Consider the following 24098-nt stretch of genomic DNA (forward strand, 5'->3'; position numbering starts at 1 on the left):
CCTGGGTGACAGCTCTTACATGGGTTGTCAACAAGGCAAATCTGACTTAATATGCATCAAAAATGCAATGTCTACCAGGAAGGCTCCAGACGGGTCCATAGGGTTACATTACCAGACAGAAAACCTGGCTGGTATGTGTTTTATGCAACATGCTGACATAGGGGGAGATTTATCAAACTGCTGAACCAATCAGATTCCACCTTTCATTTTCCAAAGTAGCTCTGATAAATGAAAGGTGGAATCTGATTGGTTGCTATGGGCACCTAAGGCTGGGTTCACACGGGCGTTGCGGGAAAAGGTGCGGGTGCATTGCGGGAACATGCACGATTTTTCCACGCGAGTGCAAAACATTGTAATGCGTTTTGCACACGCGTGAGAAAAATCGGCATGTTTGGTACCCAAACCCGAACTTCTTCACAGAAGTTCGGGTTTGGGATTGGGGTTGTGTAGATTGTATTATTTTCCCTTATAACATGGTTATAAGGGAAAATAATACATTCTTAAATACAGAGTGCTTAGTACAATAGGGCTGGAGGAGTTAAAAAAAAAAAATAATAATAATTTAACTCACCTTAATCCACTTGCTCGCGCAGCCGGCTTCTCTTCTGTCTTCTTTGCTGTGTACAGGAAAAGGACCTGTGGTGACGTCACTCCAGTCATCACATGATCTTTTACCATGGTGATGGACCATGTGATGACCGGAGTGACGTCACCACAGGTCCTTTTCCTGTACACAGCAAAGAAGACAGAAGAGATGCCGAGCAAGTGGATTAAGGCGAGTTAAATTATTTTTTAACCCCTCCAGCCCTATTGTACTATGCATTCTGTATTAAGAATGCTATTATTTTCCCTTATAACCATGTTATAAGGGAAAATAATAATGATCGGGTCTCCCTCCCGATAGTCTCCTAGCAACCGTGCGTGAAAAATCGCACCGTATCCGCACTTGCTTGCGATTTTCACTCAGCCCCATTCACTTCTATGGGGCCTGCGTTGCGTGAAAATCACAGCTCATGTGCACAGCCCCATAGAGATGAATAGGTCCGGATTCAGTGCGGGTGCAATGCGATCACCTCCCGCGCGAAAATCTCGCCCGTGTGAACTCAGCCTAAGCCAGTTCTACTTTACACCAGTTTGATAAATCTACCACACAGACTGCACTATTCCATGCAAAGGCACTCATTAAAAGTATGCATTAAATACATACTTTTTTACTTCTATATTGGAACCCTATGGCTGACTGGTGTCACTGTATGGCCATAAATGTGATGTCAACATATCCAAAGGAAAAAAAAGAGGATTTGTCATGACATACCTGGGCAAATTTGCTTTCCAGGAGAGCTTGGCGGTAACCCGTCACCTCTCCTTGAGCATCTATTCTTATAACAATATGTTGTGACAATCCTTTATTATTCCTGCTCGAAGGGATGAAATAATTGATCGCAGTTTGCAATGAAGGTCCAGAAGGGCGTTACCAGTCAAGGTGTGTCCCTGCAAGGTCTGACACTGGCAGAACTGATTGGATGGGGTCAGGCTGTTCAGGGACTCACTCCCAAACTGGTAACACCCTTTTGGACCTTCATTGCAAATTACTAGCAGGAATTCTAAAGGAAAGGCTTAGTAATAGACCGTCTAGTATTATTACATGGGGAATGTAAGTAGTTGCTAAAAGAGACGTGACAGCTCCTCTTTACATTCTGGTAATGGCTCGATGTAGTCAAGACAACCTTCTGTGAAAAGCAGTGAAGAAATAGCTCCACAGGACGATTCTCATGCGCCCGCTTATACCATTTCTCACAGTCTAACGTGCCCAATTTTTTTTCTGCTGTAATCGGATTTTACAAATAATCCTATGCCACAAAGTGCCTTAACAGTGCTAATTTACTAGATACCTGGATATGCAGCATCCGCTATGTACAAAGCTACTTGGTTAAAAGGTCTCACAGGGGGTCCATTTGGTCCAAAAAGACTATCATCAAAATAAGGTGAATTGTTAATTCAAATCAGTAACTAGTAGCCCCAAAAAAGTCAGTCATTATTTAATAGAAAGTGTAGCTATAGAAAGTCAGTGATACATTCTGTGGGGAATCTATGGAAAAGGTCTGCTTGGTGCTCATTGTTGGAAGTGAAAGGTTCTTCAATAATATATATATATATATATATATATATATATATATATATATATATCTGGGCGTATTACATATTAAGATAAAATGTGGTGACAGGTGGACACACTTTATAGTACATGTGAAGAATAATCTGCTGGACATCCCTGACTGACTAAATTCAGCTCATGTGCCTGTGCCATAGGTCTAGTTATAAAGCGGACGTATAAACGGTGGGGTTACTCCATACAGTCATGGATGACATGGTTCTGGTAAAGAACGGTGGAAGCACTGCACCATAAAAAGCCATTTGTGACCTAGTTTTTAAAAAAAGGAATAGCCCTCGGTAATGACCAGATAGGATTTGTTTTCTATATCATAATTACAGTTTTGTCTTTGAGACACTATTAAGATTTATGCAGCGGTCTACAAGAAAAGGTCATAGCAACCAATCACAGCGCAGCTTTCATGTCTCAAAAGCACGAGAAGAAACAAAAGCTGTACCATGGATTGGTTGCTATGGGCAACAGACCCCTTTTTAGGGTCAAATCTCCCCTAGATTCAAGGCTCTTACCCTCAGAGCAATACAGCTTCTACAGAACGTACAGTAGCTGCCACTTATCCAGAGGACATTGCTGTTTCTCTGAGATTTGTTGGATTATGAACCCAGGGCAGGCGGCGTCATTCATAGCGTAGAAAGAAGAACGAGCATCCGTGAGCTGCAATCTAAAAATTCCAGGTTCTCATTTGGTTCAGTCTTTGAAGGCAATACCGTGTGGCTGGCACCGAGAGGATAAACCGGACAGTCCTTTTACTAACACAAAAACATCCGTAACCGAAAAGTCCAAAAAATGTCACCTTTGCCGTGAATGTAATAATCCTGTTCAGTGTGGAGGGAGGAGGCACGCTGAAAGAAAAGATCACACAGTAAGTGCCTACAGGACATTATGGGAGGTTTATCAAAAGCGGTGTAAAGTAGAACTGGCTTAGTTGCCCATAGAAATCAATCAGATTCCACCTTTTATTTTTTCAAGCTCCTTTGGAAAATGAAAGGTGGAATCTGTTTGGCTGCCATTGGTAACTAAACCAGTTTTCCTTTACACCAGTTTTGATAAGTCTCCTCCATTGCCTTTATACAAGGTGTACACTTCACTTACATATATACACACTTTATACTACTTCATTCTGGGAATAGCTGGTGTGGGGCTTATTAGCAGAAAAGTTAAAAAAAATCACTGAGCATCTAATCCAGATATTCAAAGTGAGTGTACATTGCCGGAACCTATAGGTATACAGGTTTTAGTAACTTGGAAGACTTGCACCAACCCATAGACATACACTCACCTAAAGAATTATTAGGAACACCATACTAATACGGTGTTGGACCACCTTTTGCCTTCAGAACTGCCTTAATTCTACGTGGCATTGATTCAACAAGGTGCTGATAGCATTCTTTAGAAATGTTGGCCCATATTGATAGGATAGCATCTTGCAGTTGATGGAGATTTGAGGGATGCACATCCAGGGCACAAAGCTCCCGTTCCACCACATCCCAAAGATGCTCTATTGGGTTGAGATCTGGTGACTGTGGGGGCCATTTTAGTACAGTGAACTCATTGTCCTGTTCAAGAAAACAATTTGAAATGATTCGAGCTTTGTGACATGGTGCATTATCCTGCTGGAAGTAGCCATCAGAGGATGGATACATGTTCTCATTCTGTTTACGCCAAATTCAGACTCTACCATTTGAATGTCTCAACAGAAATCGAGACTCATCAGACCAGGCAACGTTTTTCCAGTCTTCAACAGTCCAATTTTGGTGAGCTCGTGCAAATTGTAGCATCTTTTTCCTATTTGTAGTGGAGATGAGTGGTACCCGGTGGGGTCTTCTGCTGTTGTAGCCCATCCGCCTCAAGGTTGTGCGTGTTGTGGCTTCACAAATGCTTTGCTGCATACCTCGGTTGTAACGAGTGGTTATTTCAGTCAACGTTGCTCTTCTATCAGCTTGAATCAGTCGGCCCATTCTCCTCTGACCTCTAGCATCCACAAGGCATTTTTGCCCACAGGACTGGTGCATACTGGATGCTTTTCCCTTTTCACACCATTCTTTGTAAACCCTAGAAATGGTTGTGCGTGAGAATCCCAGTAACTGAGCAGATTGTGAAATACTCAGGCCCGTCTGGCACCAACAACCATGCCACGCTCAAAATTGCTTAAATCACCTTTCTTTCCCATTCTGACATTCAGTTTGGAGTTCAGGAGATTGTCTTGACCAGGACCACCCCCCTAAATGCATTGAAGCAACTGCCATGTGATTGGTTGACTAGATAATTGCATTAATGAGAAATAGAACAGGTGTTCCTAATAATTCTTTAGGTGAGTGTACATTTTTACACAATGACCCAGATTTACTAATGTGTCTGCACCAAAAAGCTATCTAAAAATGTCACGCATTTAGAGTTTTTACACTTTTTTCTGACATGCTCAACAAGGGGACAGAGCCTAACATGCACCATTTTGCGCCAAAAGTTCAGTGCAATTCTGGCATAAATGTATGTCTGAAAATAAGCCAACCAATAGCTGGTATAGAGTAAAAGTGTGTATCCCTGGAGCACATTTATCCTTCAGCCTGAGCCCATGATAAATCTGGTGCAGGTCTACACGGCCTGCCTAAGCTTCTGCCATCTACAAGATTAGGAAATCTGGGCCAATACATTGTAGGCTGTGGAGTAACCTACTGTATACATGCATCAATGGGAAGGACTGCCCCACTGTCACCAGAATCCAGGCCTGTTAGGTTTAATAGTGTTAAAGTTGCTTGGCTTTCCTGTTAGGACCCATTACATAGGCCAACAGAGTGTGCAACGATCAGGAACGTTATGTTCAAGCCAAGGTTAGTGACCACAGTAAAAAGGCGTCACTAAAGGGGTTAAAGAGGACCTGTCATAGCTCCTGACATGCCCGTTTTAATAGCTTCATGCATTCCCCATGTAATAATTCTGGAACATCTATTCTTATGGCTATAGGTTGTGCCATATTATTTCTACTAGAAGTTATGAATGAATTGCTAGCAGTCTGCAGTAAGGGTACAGAGGGAAGGTAAATAGTTGGGGGTGTGTCTCTGCACAGAAGCTCTGACTGGATAGAGAGACTATGCAGGGACACACCCCCAACTGGTTACCTCCCCTCTGTACCCTTACTGCAAACTGCTAGCAATTCATTCATAACTTCTAGCAGGAGTAATAAAAGGAATGGCACAACATAGAGCCATAAAGAATAGATGCTCCAGAAACGTTATTACAAAAGGGAATGCATGAAGCTATTAAAAAAAGGCCTGTCAGGAGAGGTGACAGGTTATCTGTAAGCGTTGAAATGCTCCCTCAAGTGACCCAACGGGGCAGATTTTATATTGAAACGTGGAGCAAATTGCACCAAACAAATTGCGCACACGCACTTAGCAGGACCTGTAACAGGAAGTGTACTTGCTTCCTACTCAGTCTCCTCCCGGACTACGATGCTCTGCTTTGCTCCCTTGCTAAAAACATCTAGCTTGAAATGGCTGCAACCAATCACTGGCCGCAGTGGTGATCAGTCCCTTACATCATGACAACTGGTCACATGATGCAAGGGGATCTGGTCACTCCCACAGCCAGCAATTGGTTGCAGCCATGTCAAAGCAGCTAGGTAAGCTTCCCTTTACAGGTCCGGCTATTTAGGGGAGTTTGTTTGCTTAATGGGGTTGTGTGAGAATGTGGAAGGGGGGGGGGGGTGACAATTAGCAAACAAATAGACTGTCTGAAATGCAGCAGTCACTGTATAAAATCTGCGCAGTTTAACCCCTCAAGGAGACAGTTTTAGCATTAACGCCACGGCTCCATTTTTCAAATCTGTTGTGTCACTTTAGGAGGTGATGACTTTTAAATGTTTTTACTTATCCAAGCCATTCTGTTTTTTTTTCCCATGATGCAGAGTACCTCAGGTTAGTGAATTTTGGTTGTGGTAAACAACCGTTTGACTTGGTTTCTGGCATTTTCAATGGTCTGAATAGCGTGGTAGACTGCTATTCTGTCCAGCAAAAATGCAGGAAAAGAACAGAAAGCAGGTCAAATGGAGTCCAAAGATGAACTCTGTTTAATCCATTGCGGTATACTTCTGAATAATGTTTTCAGCTATTCAGACGTATACCGGTAATCGCGATGAAAATTCCCGTGGAGGCATAAAACATGATGTGAATGCCACAATTTCATACTCTGCTCTGGGTTGATACGATTATGGCAATATCAAATTTATATATTATTTATATATATGTGTTTTATTACTTTTGGACCATAAAAAAAAAAGCGATAAAAAAAAATCATTTGTATTTTGCATTGCCATATTTAAAGGAGCCATAAACATATATATATATATATTTTTTTTTTAAAGTTCCGTAAGGGACTTCACCTTCCACTAATACACTGCAATAGTTATCTAACACGGTGAATGAAACCTGTTTTACACTGGGCAGTTCACCTATTAAACCATGCCTCTGGCAAGGGCTACCCTTTTTCTGTACATGATAACCTTGGGGGCATTTATTAGGTCTACAGTTGCTATGGCCAACATCAAGATCCTGTGATCACGTCATAGGGGGCCTGATGGGGTACAGAGGGAGCCCAATCCCTTTATTTTGTAATCTATTTAGATGCCATGGTTGCTATTGACTGTGGCATGACGGGGGCCCCATTCAAGTCAACAGGGTCCTTCGGTGTGCAGCATCCGACACTGCATTGCAGATTCTATAAATCATTAAGTCATGACACAGAAGTGAACAGTTGCAATACTTCTATCACTGCATGACTATCCACCCAACTACAGCTATAGCAATGGTTTCTTTGTGCAGGTACCAACTTATGTCTGCTCATTTCTATGGAAGAAATGATGGGGATGCAGGAAGAAACACATCTAGAGAAAGGGAAGAAGATAACTCCACTGGTGTAAAGTTTCTGCTCTTCCATAAAAAGCTGACCAATGTCATTTACAACTTATGGCTTAGCTAGGTGTACCTACATATAAACATATTTGCAGGCTTAGCGTTACCTCATGATTTCTTGTATATTTACATCAGTATTCCAGTTCTTCTCAATACCAGGTACATGTCCCATCCCGACAACTCCAACAACAATAGATGGGACACTTTTTCTAGGCTCAGCTAAGTACAGTAAAGGGACAAAGGTTAATACATGAGCATCAGTAATCTACAGCCAAGGGTTTGCCATCTACAGGGGCCTTTTGGGCAGAAAACCAAGTGACCAGACCTGTGGAGGGAAGCATACTTGCCAGCTCTGGCTCCTTCACTCAATTACTAGCCACAGTGATGACACGTGCCAATTGTGTCATGTTAATGGGTCACTTGAGGCAAAGGGGACATGCCACCACTGCAGCAGCTATCAAACTGGATGTTGACACATGCGGGCAGGAGTACTGCAGCAGTGGCAGAGGAGCCAGAACCCAGTGGAGGGGGAAGAGGCAAGTATGCTTCTCTCCGCATGTCCAGCCATGTGGGGGTATGGGTCTGTCTGAAAGATGGAAAAACCCTTTAAGGATGTAGAAAACAATACAAGCAAATGACAAAGTACTGTATTACATTTATTTATTTTTACTTCCAATCATTTAAAAATAAATGCTGCTCTGCGTTATGTACTTTTATACCGCCCCTGGTATTCTTTTGATCAATCCCCTCCCTGCTGAACAGCCATTTGGCCCATAATTTCTTATAAGCTTGCTTGTACAATAGCAGAAATGAGTTCATCGCCTTTAAAAAGGTGGTGGGACTGGGCCTGTATGACACTGGACACATTAGGCAGATGTTTTGAGAAGAAATCAAAGGAACAGCAGGGTGGCTCCATAACAAGTATATAACAGTAATATCTAGACGCAGGCGCAGTTATTTCAGTTGAAAGATTGCTATGCGCTACATAAGCCAAAAGACAAAAACGAGATTTTTGTATAACTTACCAGTAAAATCTCTTTCTCGCTTTTCCTTGGGGGGACACAGGAAACCTTGAGTATAGCCCAACTCCCTAGGAGGCGTGACACTAAGTGAAAACTGTTAAGCCCCTCCTCCAGGAGCTATACCCTCAGCCTGGAGAGAGAGACTACCAGTTGCGTGTCCAAGTAGTGAAAAAAACCGCAATTAGACTTACCGGTAATTCCGTTTCCTTGAATCCACCATGACGGCCCACATTGAGATTGACCCTTGACCTCTGTAGGGGCAGGAACACAGAGAGTTTAAATTCCCCCCACCCCTCCACCTCCTCAGTGCTTTACAAATTATCCGAAAGGTTGAAAAGAGTAAAAAGATATTGATTCATACCCTTAAACTCGTATTTTATATATATATTTATATATATTTTTTTTTTTCTACATATATAATATGTGTGTTTTTTTTTTTTTTTTTTGGGATGGGAATAGTACGGGGCCGTCATGGTGGATTCAAGGAAACGGAATTACCGGTAAGTCTAATTGCGGTTTTTCCATTTCATCCACCATGACGGCCCACATTGAGACGTATCAAATGACTACATGGGTGGGGATATGGCCTGTATAATCTTCCGACCAAAAAGAGACTCATTCGAGTCCGGAAGATTAAGGCGATAGTGTCTTACGAAGGTGTTTGTGCTAGCCCAGGTTGCAGCCCTACAAATCTGGTCTAGTGAGACGCCTCTTTTTTCAGCCCAAGAGGAGGCAGTGGCCCTAGTGGAGTGGGCTTTAATATTGCCGGGACTGGGCCTGCCCTGTATCCTGTAGCAACACTCGATGGTGGACTTGATCCATCTAGCTATGGAGGATTTGGCTAGCTTCTTCCCTTTATTTTTCCCAGAGAATTGAACTAGTAGATTATTGTCTATTCTAAGAGCCCTGGTAGCCTCCAGGTATTGAATTACCGTATCCTTAACATCTAAGAGATACAAGTTATCATCAGACCCTGCAACTTCGGACCTAGTGATAGAAGGTAGAAAAATTTCCTGTTCCTGGTGGAAGGAGGAGACTACTTTAGGGAGGAAACCAGGGTCGAGCGTTAGGCGGATGTGATCATTACAAATTTGGAGATATGGTTCCCTGCAGGATAGGGCCTGAAGTTCTCCAATACGTCTTGCTGAAGTAATTGCTATCAGGAAAGCAGTTTTCAGAGAAAGGTGTTTTAAGGAGATCTCTGATAACGGTACGAACGGAGGCTTTGTTAGGCCTTCTAGGACGATGTTCAAGTCCCAAGTTGGAGCTCTAGATTTAAGGGTGGGTCTTAACCTTGAAGCTGCTCTAATAAATCTCCTGACCCATCTGTGATTGGCTAAGCTGCAGTCGTAGAAGGTACTGAGGGCTGATATTTGTACTTTCAGAGTACTAGGTCTCAGACCTAATTCCAGTCCGCTCTGGAGGAAGTCCAGAATCTTGTTTATGGGGGGAGAGGAGGTGTCCGGGCGATCAATTCCTAACCAAGAACAGTATCTTTTCCATATTTTTAAGTAGATGGAAGATGTCACTTTTTTTCTACTGGCCTTGAGCGTGAGAATCACCTTATCTGACAGGCCTCTGTTCTTTAAGGTTTCGCTCTCAGGATCCAGGCTGCCAGTCTGAAGATTCCTGGGTCTGGATGCAGAAGTGGGCCCTGGACTAAGATGTCTCTCTGAAAAGGAATTTCCCAGGGATCCTCCAGCGATAGCTGTCTTAGAGTAGAGAACCAGCTCCTCTTTGGCCACAGGGGGGCTATTAGGATGAGAGTAGTTGGTTCTCCTCGAAGCTTCTGGATGACTCGCGGTAGTAGTGGTATCGGGGGAAATGCATAAGCTAGTCTCCAACTCCACTGAATAGATAGGGCGTCTATTGCCCATGGACCGTCCTCTTGGTTTAGGGAGCAAAAGCATTCTACCTGCGTATTCTTTCTTGAAGCGAATAAGTCTACTTCCGGATGACCCCATCTTTTTGAGATCCTCTGGAAGATTTTTCGGTTCAGGGACCATTCCCCTGGATCTATTTTTTCTCTGCTCAGGTAGTCTGCTACTGTGTTTTCGCAGCCCTTTAAATGGATGGCGGAGAGCGACATGGTGTTCTCTTCTGCCCAGGAGAAGATTCTCATTGCTACAGCACCCAGCAGGCGTGACCTTGTCCCTCCTTGGTGTCGTAGGTATGCCACAGCTGTGGTATTGTCGGATAGAATCTTTAGATGATGACCCCTCAGTAGGTCCTCTCCTTTTGTTAAAGCTTCGAGGACAGCGTACAGCTCTCTGTAATTGGAGGATCTTCTCCTTATGTCTTCTGGCCAAGCACCCTGTAGAAGGTGGTCTCCTATTTTTGCTCCCCAGCCTTCGAGACTTGCGTCTGTTATTACCTGAACGGCCGGATAGTTTCGCCACTGTAGACCTCCAAGCAGCCTTCTTCTTTCTTTCCACCAGCTTAGATCTGATTTTACGGACTGAGGAATCCATACAGCTTTGTCTAGGTTTATCTGTCTTCCATCCCATACACTTAGGATCCAATTTTGGATTACCCTTGTGTGGCTTTGGCACCAGGCAACCGAGGGGATGCAGGCAGTTAGACTTCCGAGAAGACTCATGGACCGTCTGATGGAGCATCTGTGAGAACTCTGAAATATTCGGATCTTCTCTATTAATGCTACGGTTTTGTCCTGGGGGAGAAAGGTCTTTAACAGGGCTGAGTCCAGTTCTACGCCCAGGAATCTTATTCTTCTGGATGGAATCAGCGTGGATTTTTTTATATTTATGATCCAACCCAGACTTTCTAGGAACTCTGAGAATCTCCGAGTTGCAGACAGATTTTCGGCTTCTGTATTGCCAAGAATAAGGAAGTCGTCTAGGTATGGGATAATTGTTATGCCTTCCTGACGAAGATAGGCCACCATTTCCACTACCACCTTTGTGAAGACCCTGGGGGCCGAGGAGATGCCGAAGGGGAGGGCGACATACTGAAAATGGTGGATCAAGCCGTCCGGCCCTTTTAGGGAGAATCTTAAGTACTTTTGAGAAAGATGATGGATAGGGATATGGTAGTTTGCGTCTTTGAGGTCGATTGACGACATAAACGCTCCTTTCTGTATTAGGGGAATAGTGGATGTGATGGTTTCCATCCTGAATTTCCTGTATAAGATGGATCTGTTTAGAGGTTTTAGGTTTATGATGGTTCGCAGGGATTGGTCTGGTTTTTTTACTAGGAAGAGGGTGGAGTAGAAGCCTTTCCTTTGTTCTAGTTGCGGGACCCTCTGAATTACCCCTAGATCTAAGAGGTCTCGGACGCCCTGCCATATTTTTGGAAGTTCTGTTTTGCTCTGGGATGAGATGCAGAATCTTCTTGGGGGGATTGAAGTGAATTCTATTTTGTAGCCTTGAGAGACTACGTTTAGAACCCAGGGATTTGAGGTGATCTGCTCCCAAGATGGAAAAAACCCCCTCAGTCTCCCCCCTACTCTGGCGTCATTGCTGTTTATTTTGTCGGTTTTGGGGATTGAGGATGAAGCCTCTCCCTCTTCCCCCTTTGGGATAGCTCCATCTGCCCGTTTTTCCTTTCCCCCTATAGGATCTTTGCTGGGGCTGGAACTGACGAAAGGGCTTCTTTCTAGACTCCTTGTCCTCCGGAAATCCCTTTTTCTTATCCGCCGCTCCCTCTAGAATTTTATCTAGAGTGGGCCCAAAGACAAACTCCCCAGAAAATGGGATAGAACAGAGTTTGGCTTTGGATGCCTTGTCCCCTGACCATGCTTTCATCCATAATGCTCGCCTGGCTGCGTTAGAGAGAGCAGCGTCTTTGGCTGAGAAGCGGATGGATTCCGCGGAGGCATCCGCTAAGAATGCTGTGGCGGAACGGAGGAGTGGAATAGACTCCCTGATTTCTTCTCTAGGGGTCTTATTTTTTAGGTGTTCGTCCAACTCCCCCAACCATATATACATAGCCCTGGCTACTGAAGTTGCTGCAATGTTTGCCTTTACCCCAAACATTGCTGATTCCCAGGATCTTTTTAGGAGCCCGTCTGCTTTTCTGTCCATTGGATCACCCAATTGGGAAGAATCCTCAAAAGGAAGAGCGGTTTTCTTTACAACCTTCGCAACCTGTATGTCGACCTTGGGGGTCTGATTATATATTTTGCTTTCTGCTGGGTCAAAGCAGAGTCGGTTCCTGAACTCCTTGGGGACACCTAATCTCTTCTCAGGATCTGCCCACTCCTCCATTATCATTTCCTGTATATTCTCGTTTATAGGGAAGACGATGGAAGTCTTGGATCTAAGGCCGCCAAACATTTCATCTTAAACGGTCCGGGGTCTAGGGGTATCCTCGATTCCCATTGTGGACCTGACTGCTCTGAGTAAATCTTCCATCTCGTCTGTGGAGAAAAAATATTTTTTGTCCTCCTCCAAAATTTCCCCCTCGGACAAGGGGTCCTCAGCAGGAATCTGTCTGGATGTGACGGAAGCTTCCTCTACATCCTCGCCCTCAGATGAGGAGACGACCGACAGTTTGCGTTTCTTGGGAGGGTTAGGGACACTAGTAGGAACAGACATAGAGGCCAAAGAAGATTTGATTTCGTCCGTAATAAAAGTTTTCATTTCGGACAGGATATCTGGTTGCTCTTCCTTCCATATTTCAGCAGTGCAAGGCTTGCACAGCCTCTTTTTGTAATTTTCAGGTAATCTTCTTGAGCATGCACAGCACTTTAAGAGCTTTGCTTTAGTTTTAGAATCTTTGCTGCCCTGGAGGAAGCAACCAGATATACCGTATTCAGAATTGTAACAGAAGCAGAAATTTAAAAATACAATTTCCCCCCAGAGGGGACTCACTGTACTGATGGCCGAAGGGTCAGAGCCTTCCTGGCGAGGAGTAGGTGCTTCAGACATCGCGGTGCAGCAGTCAAAGGCTGATACCGCGGTCTTTTTAAATTCTGTCCCGGCGTCTGACGTCATGAAGCAGCGCCCTCGACTGATAGTGTAAGCCTGCGCCGCACCGGCTTATAGAAAGGTACGTGCGCCGCCCGGCCTGCCCATAATGCGCTTCATGCGCCGCACCACTCCTGCTGCCGGTCACCTGTAAGGAAGGACGCCAAGCGCCGCGCGCGAGGCGCCTTGTGAAGCCGGCACCCCCGACTATTACCCAGAAGAGGGAAGGAAGTCTGAGGTAGGGAAGGACCGCAGGCCTCAGCATAAGCTAAGACGAGGGTCCTCGTTGCTCCAAGCTGGCCAGCCTTAGCCCCTGCCGTGGGAGGCCAGCAGGAGATTCCTGTAAAAGAATAAAGCTTGCTACCCTCCAGGAAGGAGGGCTCTCTCTACATGTTGGCCCCTGTAGGGGCAGGAAAGCACTGAGGAGGTGGAGGGGTGGGGGGAATTTAAACTCTCTATGTGTTCCTGCCCCTACAGAGGTCAAGGGTCAATCTCAATGTGGGCCGTCATGGTGGATGAAATGGAAAAAGGCAATGACCAACCATGTGGAACCAAACAAGTCAACTACCAGACAGGGGCAACTAAACCGTAACCTGTAGAACAACAATGGGTGGGTGCTGTGTCCCCCAAGGAAGAGCGAGAAAGAGATTTTACTGTCAAGTTATACAAAAATCTTGTTTTCTCACCCATTTCCTTGGGGGACACAGGAAACCTTGGGACGTTCGAGAGCAGTCCAAGAGGGGAGGGACCACAGCCCAAAGCGAACCACCGGAGGTATCAAGAAACCCAAAGCAGCATCCGCCGATGCATAGGTGTTCACCCTGTAGAACTTGGTGAAGGTGTGCAAGGAAGACCAGGTGACCGCCTTGCACAGTTGTTCCGCCGAAGCCCGATGCCTTTGGGCCCAAGAGGCACCGACCGCTCTGGTAGAATGAGCGGTAACACCAAAAGGCGGCTCCTTGCCCTTGGCGCGGTAAGCCTCGGCAATAGCCATCTTGATGAAGCGGGCAATAGACACCCTGGACGCTGCCAACCCCTTGCGCGGACCCTTCCAGAACCACAAAAAGAGAGTCCGTGCGCCGAAAGGGGCCGGTGATCTCCAGGTAAATCTTCAGGGCCCTAACGACATCCAGGCGGTGCAACTCCCGTTCTCGAGGGTGAGAAGGAGACGGACAAAGGGAAGGGAGGACGATGTCCTCGTTGAGATGAAAGGTGGAGACCACCTTCGGGAGGAAGGAAGGGACGGGACGGAGAACAGCCTTATCTTGGTGGAAGACCAGAAGGGGCTCAACACAAGAAAGCGCCGCCATTTCGGACACCCGTTGGAGAAACGTGATGGCCACAAGGAACATGACCTTGCAGGACAAAAGGCGAATGGAGACCTTTCGTAACGGCTCGAAGGGGGAGGCTTGGAGCGCCGAGAGCACAACATTAAGGTCCCAGGGCGGAATGGGAGAGCGATACAGAGGAACAGAGTGATCAACTCCCTGGATGAAGGTTTTGACAGGCCCAAGAGGGGCCAAAGGATGCTGGAAGAGGATGGACAGCGCTGAGACCTGACCCTTTAAGGAACTGAGGCGCAGACCCAGGTCCAGGCCAGACTGTAAAAAGGACAGGACCATGGGGAGGGAAAAATGAAGAGGATGAATATCCAGATTCTTACAGAATCCTAGGTAAGACCGCCAAGTCCGGTAATAAATCCTGGACGAGGCCGGCTTCCATGTGCTGATCATGGTGCGAACCACATCCGCCGAAAAACCCTGTCGCGTCAAAACTGCGGTCTCAACAGCCACGCCATTAAACGTAGCGACCTTAAATGCTGGTGGAAGATCGGCCCTTGAGAGAGAAGGTCTTCTCTTAGAGGCAGTGGCCAAGGCGCGTCTCCCAGGAGCAGCATCAGGTCGGCGTACCAAGGCCGGCGAGGCCAATCTGGAGCTACCAGGATCGTAGGAACGCCTTCTGTTGCGATCTTCTGGAGAACCCGAGGCAGAAGGGGGAGGGGCGGAAACACATACAGGAGGGAAAATTCCGTCCACGGAAGAACGAGAGCGTCGGCACCGTACGCCCTCGGGTCCTTGGCCCTGGACAGGAAGGTAGGGAGCTTGTGGTTGAACCTGGAGGCCATGAGATCCACATCCGGACGACCCCAACGGAGGCAAATGGACTCGAACACGTTGGGGTGTAGAGACCACTCGCCCGGGTCGACTGTGGTCCGGCTGAGGAAGTCCGCCACCCAGTTCTCCACCCCTGGGATGTAAATCGCTGACAGGGCCGGAACATGAGCTTCCGCCCAGAGGATGATGTGGGACACTACCAGCATAGCCGCTGCACTGCGAGTGCCCCCCTGGTGATTTACGTACGCCACGGCCGTGGTGTTATCCGATTGGACACGGCCATTGCCGGAGCGATAGAAGAATCGCCCTCAACTCCAGTATGTTTATCGGCAACCTGGACGGACCGGGGGAGGAAACACCCATCCCCAACCCTGCAGACTGGTGTTGGTGGTGACCACCAACCAGGTCATCGGCAGAAAGGATTTTCCTTGGAGAGGGGTCCGTAACCACCAGAGGAGGGAGGTCCGAACATGGGGAGGTAGAAGGAAGGTCCGGTCCAGACTCTCTGGGGACTTGTCCCAGGCAGACAGGATCGCCGTCTGGAGGATGCGGGAGTGAAATTGCGCGAACGGAATCGCTTCGAAGCAGGACACCATCTGTCCAAATACCCGCATGCTGGACCGGAAGGACGGACGGCGGTGGAGAAGAAGGGTCCGAACCGAACGGTGAAGGGTCAGACGCTTTTCCGGTGGGAGACAAACCTCCGCCGCTTCCGTATCCAGCAGCATCCCCAGGAAGACGAGTTGTCTGGAGGGGATAAGGGAAGACTTGGGAAGGTTGATAATCCAACCGAACCGCTCCACGGTCTGCACTCTGGCGGACATCTGGAAAAAGGAGGGCGCCTTGATGAGGAGGTCGTCCAAGTAAGGAAGCAGAAAAACACCCCTGGAGCAGAGCAAGGCCAGGACAGGTGCTAGGATCTTGGTGGACACCCGAGGAGCCGTCGCCAGGCCGAAGGGGAGGGCGAAAAATTTATAGTGGTCATTCCCCACCGCAAAGCGAAGGAAACGCTGGTGACACCGAGTGATCGAAGGGACTCCCCATCCTGATCCGGCGAAGACTGAGAAAACGGTTTACCGTTTGAGGTCCAAGATCGGTCTCACCAAGCCTTCCTGTTTGGGAACCACAAAGAGGTTCGAGTAGAACCCCTTGAATCTGTCATTTGGAGGAACGGGAGTAATAATTACCTTGTCCAGAAGGGCGCGAATGGCTTCGGAGAAGGCGGCCGCACACTTGGGGTCTCGCGGAGAACGGGACCGAAAGAAACTATCCGGAGGGAGGGACGCGAACTCGATTTTGTATCCGGATGACACAATCTCGAGTGCCCAGGCATCGGAGACGTGTGCCTGCCAGATGTCCCTGAAAAGGAGGAGGCGGCCCCCCACCCGGGTGGGTGGGGGAGCACCTTCAGGCAGAGGTCTGCTTGGCCGTGGAGGGGCGAGCAGGTTGGAACTTACGCCAGGAGGGCTGGGTCCGAAAAAAAGGCTTCTTACGCCTATCCTGGGAGGAACTAGAGGATGGACCGGTCGCGGGCTGAGGGCAGGAGGACCTGCGGGAGGACCGAAAACTAGAGAACCCAGGACGGCCTTGAGTGGCGCTCTTGGTCCTGGACTGGGGAAGATGGGTGCTCTTTCCACCTGTGGCTTCAGAAATTCTCTCGTCCAAGCGGGTCCCGAATAAACGGGAACCCGCGAAGGGGAGTCCAGCAAGAGACCGTTTGGAAGCGGCATCCGCCGCACAAACTTTCAGCCAAAGTTCTATCCTGACTGAGACAGCCAGAGCAGAGGAACGGGCTATGGAGGGCACCTGCATCAAGGGAGGCCTCACAAATGAATTTCCCTGCCTGAACAATGAGCTGGGCTAAAGAACGGAGGTCCAGAAGAGAGACGTCCAAATCAAGTTCCTGGTCAAGTTGGGAAGCCCATTCCGAGACCGCCTTCCCGGCCCAGGCGGAAGCAAAGACCGGTCTGAGGGCTGATCCGGAGGCAGCAAAAATGGCTTTCGTAAGGGATTCCATGCGACGGTCTTCAGTGGACTGAAGAGAGGAGCCATCCGCCACAGGAATGGCCGTGCTCTTAGACAGGCGGGCCACGGGAGGGTCGATCTTTGGTGGAGACGCCCAAGTGGAGATGCAATCCGCTGGAAGGGATAACCGATATCCAACTTCTTGGGGGGGGGGGGGGGGGGGGTAAAACGGGCATCAGGGCGAGCCCAAGCCTTAGAGACCACCGAAGAGAAGTCGGCGTGGAGAGGGAAAACCGTGGACGCCTGTTTGGGGCGGAAATAGGATACCGGTCTTGTCAGTGCTGGGAGGGTAGTCGTGAATTTTAAAGGTGTCGCGAATATTAGCGATGAGATGACCCACAGCAGAGGCTAGCTTGGACGGCAATGCCGAGTCCATGTCCCAATCTGAATCCACCAATTCTCCCTCAGAGCGCATGTCCTGTGAGGAGGAGTGACCCGACTGAGTCCGCGGAGGAGATAGGGACGCATCCGAGGAAGATGCGCACTCCGCCCTGGAGCGATTCTGGAGGTGTCGGGCCCTGGAGGCATCACTGGGAGAGAGGGACCCCCGACGGGTCAGCAGAAGCAGCAGACCCGGAGGGTACTACAGGGGGTGTAGCAGGCTGCGTGGCAGGCTGTGTGTCTACAAGGCGGCCCACAACATGAGTAAGATCTTGCCCAGTCAGGTGGATCCGAGGAAAAAGGGGGCGGCACAGCAAGTGGCGGACCCTGTATTGGGGCCTGGCATGCAGAGCAATGCGGGTCAGATTGCCCCCATGGAAAGGGTGCTTCACAGGCGGTGCAGGCGTGGTACCTGGGTCTAGAGGCCCCTGAGGGGTCAGACATGTTGGTGATGAGAAAAATAAGCAGGAAGAGGGGGCTGTCCAGCCTAGGGGCCACTGGTGCTAGGAAGGGGTTAACAGTCCTACCAGACCCAGGGACCTCAGGGAGTGAGGAAGGTAACAGCAGCAGTAGCAACAGTGGCAGGAGGAACGTCCAGAAGTCTAGATCCAGAGCGTCAAGCCGCAGGGAGAAGAGGCAGCAGCGGTGGCAACAGGCTCTTGCGGTGGCTTGGAAGGCGGGAGCGGGACTCAAAGCCCCGCCCCCCCATCCGATGCTTCGTTCGCACGCGCGATTCAAACTTAGAGAAAAAGAGAGGAAGGGGGAGGGGGCGGCCTGCGGCGCTGTAAATGAAAGGCCGCGACACCCATAGCGCACTGAATATGCCAATAGATAATAGAGCGACCGCCACGATTCTCCCTGCGCGTGGAGCGTCGTGATGCCTGCCGGCAGTGAAGGGGTGCGCCGGCTGCTTGCTGCTGCGGCAGGCACCAGTCTGCAATCCTAGCCTGGATGCCCTCCTGAAGTAAAGGCTCTTGGCCTGTAGTAGGGCGCCTGTAATGTCCCAAGGTCCCAGCCTGGATGCCCTCCTGGAGGGGCGGCCTGAGAAGGTGGAGGCGGCCCTGAAAGGCTTAAACAGGTGGCCAAAGCGAAGTCCGGGAGAGGAGGGGAGGGGAGGGGGTGGCTGGAACAGCCACTCTCACCATCCTGAAGTCTTCACCCTCTGTCTATTCCAGCAGGGTCACCCCTTCAGCTACTGGCACCGCAGTGGCAGGAAGCTGGAGAGGGGCTTGACGTGTGGGCAACCCTTGCGCTGGCGGGATGCAGGGGAGCTGGGCTGCCCTGGTCCTCCTTGTCTTCTGTGGGGGAGGCAGCAGTGCAGATGCCGCACTGGCGCAGCTCAACCGCGGGAGAAACAGAGAGGCGTCTCTGTTGTCCCTGTGAATATTAAAAATCAAAAATATAAATTTTGATAAAAATTGAGAAAAAACAGCCCTGCGGTTAAGGGAGTGTCTTGCCTCCTTGGACACTAAGCAAAAAACTGTCAGTCTCTCTCTCCAGGCTGAGGGTATAGCTGTTGGAGGAGGGGCTTAACAGTTTTCACTTAGTGTCACGCCTTCTAGGGAGTTGAGCTATACCCAAGGTTTCCTGTGTCCCCCAAGGAAATGGGCGAGAAATTTGAGATTTAATTGTGGCGCCACTCAAAGGACAGTAGAGCTAAACGTAAAATAATGATGGTGGCCAATGCTAGTGGACGCATGGTGAATGCACATTTATATGGATACCACTGAATTCTTTACATGCCTATGAAGCCACAAACACAGCTAAGGCTACTTTCACACCTACGTTACATGCGGATCCGTCTGCACAGACGGATCCGCACCTATAATGCAAATGCTTGTATCCGTTCAGAACGGATCAGTTTGCATTTGTTCATGATAATGCAAACGGATCCGTTTTGACTTACACTGAAAGTCAATGGGAGGCGGATCCGTTTTCAATTGCACCATATTGTGTCAGTGAAAACGGATCCGTCCCCATTGACTTACATTGTAAGTCAGGACGGATCCGTTTGGCTCCGCATCGTCCGGCGGACATCAAAACGCTGCAAGCAGCGTTTTGGTGTCCGCCTCTAGAGTGGAATGGAGATCAAACGCAGCCAAATTGATGCATTCTGAACGGATCCTTATCTATTCAGAATGCATTGGGGCTGAACTGATCCATTTTGGGCCGCTTGTGAGAGCCCTGAACGGATCTCACAGGCGGACCCAGAAACGCCAGTGTGAAAGTAGCCTAAGTTCATTGCCAAAGAGAACAATACAAAGTGATCATTACATTCGGAGGCACGAGGTAGTTCAGTTTTTCTAGCCGCTTGCTTCAACATGTAGGTGAGATAAATATCTCTCTCGGAGACGATAGTGCGGTGGAGATCCGGAAATTCACCAATCATTTCGGCCATCATCTGCTCCAACAAATCCTTCTGTTTACACTTCTCCACGTCATCCTCGCTGGAACAAGAATTTCAAGCCAGATAATGAACTAGAATCCGGTCATACATGTGGTAGACCTCCTGATAAGGCCTCATGCACACGGCAGTTGTTTTGGTCCACATCTGAGCCACAGTTTTGGCGGCTCAGGTGCGGACCCTTTCACTTCAATGGGGCCGCAAAAGATGCGGACAGCACTCCGTGTGCTGTCTGCATCCGCTGCTCCGTTCCGTGGTCCGCAAAAAAAAATATATAACATGTCCTATTCTTGTCCGCGCTTTGCGGACAAGAATAGGCAGTTATATTAAAGGCCGTCTGTGCCGTTCCGCAAATTGCGTAATGCAAACTGAACGGTCGTGTGCATGTAGCCTAACACGTATAGGTATACACAACCTAATATCTTCAAAATTACCCGGGCTTTTCTACCTGATTGGGTCGGATAATGAGCACAGGCCCCAGGCAAGCTTGACTTTCTGCCAGAAGGAAAGTGCAGCAATGGCTCTCTTGAATGTTACTGGAATCGGTCTGTCTCCAAGGTGAAATTTGCAGAAAGGCACTTTGCTGGCCTGCAACATTACATAATAAAGATTTTAGTAACCAGATTAAAATCACTGTTAAACCAGACAACGCCTTGTAGAGCTAGCTCAGCTGAATGTAATGATGTCTTTTACTTAGTGATTCAATGGAAAAAAAGTACTTAATCTATATGCAAATGAGCAGTTAAGTGCACTAATGGTGGGCCCAAGCCATTCCGTGCACCCTTGCTCCTCTGCCACTCCCTCTCCATCTTGACTGACAGGGCCAGGTGAGATGACTAAGCAGGAACCTGGCCCTATCAAATCAAGAAGAAGAGGGTAGGCCTGCAGAAGAAGCAAGGGTGCACAGAGAAAAAGACCAACCCGTAAAACACAATTCAAGAAGAACTTTTAGAATCTAAGTATTATGGGTCTCACCTCTTTGAAAGCCTCCCTGAACTCCCCACCAGGAGCCATTCCTAGCTGTTCAGTGATGTGAGCAGACACCTTGAGTAGAAGCATTTGCATAAGGCCCGACATGACTCCATTCTGGTAAAAATGAGGTTTGGAGGAGGAGGAGGAGGGGGGGGAGAAACCCAAATGAATCAGGCTGTGTAGACCATTGAATGAACATAGCATTTTTGTTACATACAGGCCTACAGTGTGTAGTCCAGAGAGACATTTGAATACATTTAAAACCGCGTCCTTTTAGCCTCCTTCTGGCTAGTATTTGTCAGTATACCACAAAAAAATAAAAAGTTTAAGTGATTGAATAGTGTAGTGTTCAATACAAAGGTATCTTGTAAAACACAAACTAACAATGGGATCCTTTGAATGACAGATGCAAGCTATGGCATCCATCGGGGGAATCCATTTAATGTAAATGTGCCGGTGTATATGTTAAATGGAGACCAAAAGGGGGATGTGACCAGAGCCCAAGACAAATCTCAACAGCTTCTACATCTCTGGGATTTTAGGCAAACTATTTCAGGCTTAAAGGGCACAATCCTCCGTATATCACATGGATATACAGGATAGTGAATCTTCTGAAAATACCTGTTTAATAGCTTGATGGAGTTTTTCCAGGTTTATCTCTTTGGCTTCTTTGAGTAAAGTCTCTTCATCCATCTTTAACATGGACACTCTGTACTGACACAGTTCAACAACCACCACATCCGGCTGAACTTCTTGTATGGTCTAAAGAAAGTAATTGGAGTATGATACAGAGAAAGGTCTCACAAATACATGTAACGCACAACATTCTTCCATTAGTAATAGTCAGTGATACATTATAAAAGAAGTCACATTTAAAGAGGTTCTCCAACCCCTATAATGCCCGGCCCCTCACACAGGTTGTACTTACCCTGCTCCCCGGCACCCACGTCACTTCTGATGCCCTCACAGCCACCAATGCATCTCCTGTTGCGCGGATCAAAACATCCCACGACAGGGAGATGCATCAGCGGCCGTGTCGGCATCAGAAGAGAAGCAGGTGACGGGGAGCAGGGGCCTGGGCATTATAGGGGTCGGATAACCCCTTTAACTTTGTCACATAATCTGATACAGGCAACCGTCACACGGTTAGTATCTTTCATCAGTATTTGTAAGTCAAAACCAGGAGTGGGACCAAAACACAGAAGAAGCACAATTCTTTCCATTTTACTTGTTCTCTGTAGGTTCCACTCCGGGTTTTGGCTTACAAATACTGAAGCAATACTGACCGTGAAAGTCGCCATAAGATGATCCGAACTCCTTTGGGGGGAAAAAAAATAAAAATATGAAAATTTAAAATCAGTAAGAGGCTTAAAGCGACTCACCAGTCAGGAGCTCAAAAATGATATATAAGTCAGTACATTGGAGAATCACCTGCTATTTGTTGTCCTCAGATCACACCTGTGACTACAGTGTGTAGTCAGACACACCCCCTATCTCATCACTGGCTCATGCTACAGCATTCTGAACCAATGATGACATAAGGGGTCATGTAGCCGAAATGTACTCACAGATCACAGCTTTGCCCTAATGGAGCTGAAATAAAAAGCAGCCAAGGAACAAGATCTGAGGAAAACATCCCCTGTAGGTACTGACTTGCATTTTCAATCTTCTGACTGGACAGACCCTTTAAGCTTCAGAAAGAAACCATGAAATGGAGAAGCCGTACTTCCTCTGTCAGAGCTGGTTTGGCCATTACCTTTACCACATCTTGCTTACTGCTGTCGCTGAAGTGAGCCGTGCCCACGATGTACACTTTACTTCCATCCTCGGTACTCAGTTCAGTGACCGTTTCTGGAAGGGATGGGCATTTCTGTCTTTTCTTCATTTTCATCTCCCAAAGGATCCGGAAAGCATCAGCATCCGCTAAACAAACAATACAAACATACATAAGAGAAAGGGCCACGACCTATGTGGGAAGCTGAAGACAGCGTGTGCAGTGTGAATGAAAGGGAATTATTTATACTTCCAGCAGAAGGTCATCATCCAAATCTCTGCGGGTGTCAACAGCCCACAATGACCGAAATTATTTAGCAGGAAAAGTCTACCGAACGGAGTCTGTCAGCAGTTTTCTTCTGTCCTGACAAAGAGCAGCATAAAATAGTAACATGTACCCTTAGCAAAATGCTGGGTCACTTACTTGAACTGACCCAGCTGATCTGCTAGGATCTTGTACTGAACAGCTCCAGTGGTAAAGCTGTTCAATACATAGAATTCCTAATATGCTGATTATTTTTTTCAGGCTGATCATAGATGAGGGGTGGCGAGAGCCAGAACCTCATGAATATCAGGATTGATTGGCATGTGCTGTGTGTACTGAAGCTGCTTAAAGAGGAGCTGTCACCTCTCCTGACATGTCAGATTTAGTGCTTGCATATCCATATAATAATTCTGGAGCATCTATTCTTATAACTATGTCGTACCATTCCTGTATTATTCCGGTTAGAAGTTTACAAATTGCCAGCAGTCTGCAGTAAAGGTATTAGCAGTTATGGGTGTGTATTAATCTGATCAGTGCTGCTGGTGATCTGGTAATACCCGTCTGTACCTTTACTGCAAGCTGCTGACCATTCATAACTTCTAGTAGACATAACAGAGGAATGGTACAACATAGAACCATAACAATAGATGCTCAAGAATAGTTACTACATGGGGAATGCAAGTAGATACTACAACAGACTGGTCAGGAGAGGTGAAAGGTCCTCTTTACTACGAGATATTAGCAGAACAGATGGGTCAATTCAAGTGAGGGACCCTGCATTTTGCTAGCGAGAGGTCACTAGTTTATGCTGCCTTCATTATCATAACACCGGTGATGGAGGACCTTTAAAGGGGCTTTCCAAGCTTTTAACCAAATCTTCCAATCAGCCGTTTACAGGTTAAAATAATTTTTTTTTAGCTCATCTGACATCTGCTCGCTGTCTACCGTGTCCTGCGACTGGCTTTGTTGGTCCCACGTTGACACGACATGTCAATGCTGCAGCTTTGTATAAAGAAAGGCAGGGGAACTGAATGGCGAGTGGGGCATGTTCACACTGGAGTTTCAAAACTCCTACAATAGCACTTTGTTTGAAGCAAGCAGTTTTACCAGAGGTTTTGAAATGGTGTCTTTTTTGTG

General features: G+C 47.5%; 1 protein-coding gene across 1 annotated transcript in view; it reads right to left on the minus strand.

The window, feature by feature from the left end:
• Positions 1 to 2187: 2187 nt before the first annotated feature.
• The window catches only part of TRABD (TraB domain containing), a 30621-nt gene continuing 8710 nt past the window's right edge, over positions 2188 to 24098 (minus strand). Inside the window, exons 4-10 of the mRNA XM_040412068.1 lie at positions 22680 to 22846; positions 21545 to 21685; positions 20927 to 21037; positions 20400 to 20539; positions 19822 to 19994; positions 7185 to 7296; positions 2188 to 3012 (exon numbers count right to left, since the gene is read on the minus strand). Of these exons, the coding sequence (XP_040268002.1) occupies positions 2832 to 3012; positions 7185 to 7296; positions 19822 to 19994; positions 20400 to 20539; positions 20927 to 21037; positions 21545 to 21685; positions 22680 to 22846 (1025 nt within the window). The 3' untranslated portion in view covers positions 2188 to 2831. The remainder of the gene's footprint in view (positions 3013 to 7184; positions 7297 to 19821; positions 19995 to 20399; positions 20540 to 20926; positions 21038 to 21544; positions 21686 to 22679; positions 22847 to 24098) is intronic.

This window comes from Bufo bufo, chromosome 1 (assembly GCF_905171765.1).
Source record: "Bufo bufo chromosome 1, aBufBuf1.1, whole genome shotgun sequence".
Lineage (NCBI taxonomy): Eukaryota > Metazoa > Chordata > Amphibia > Anura > Bufonidae > Bufo > Bufo bufo.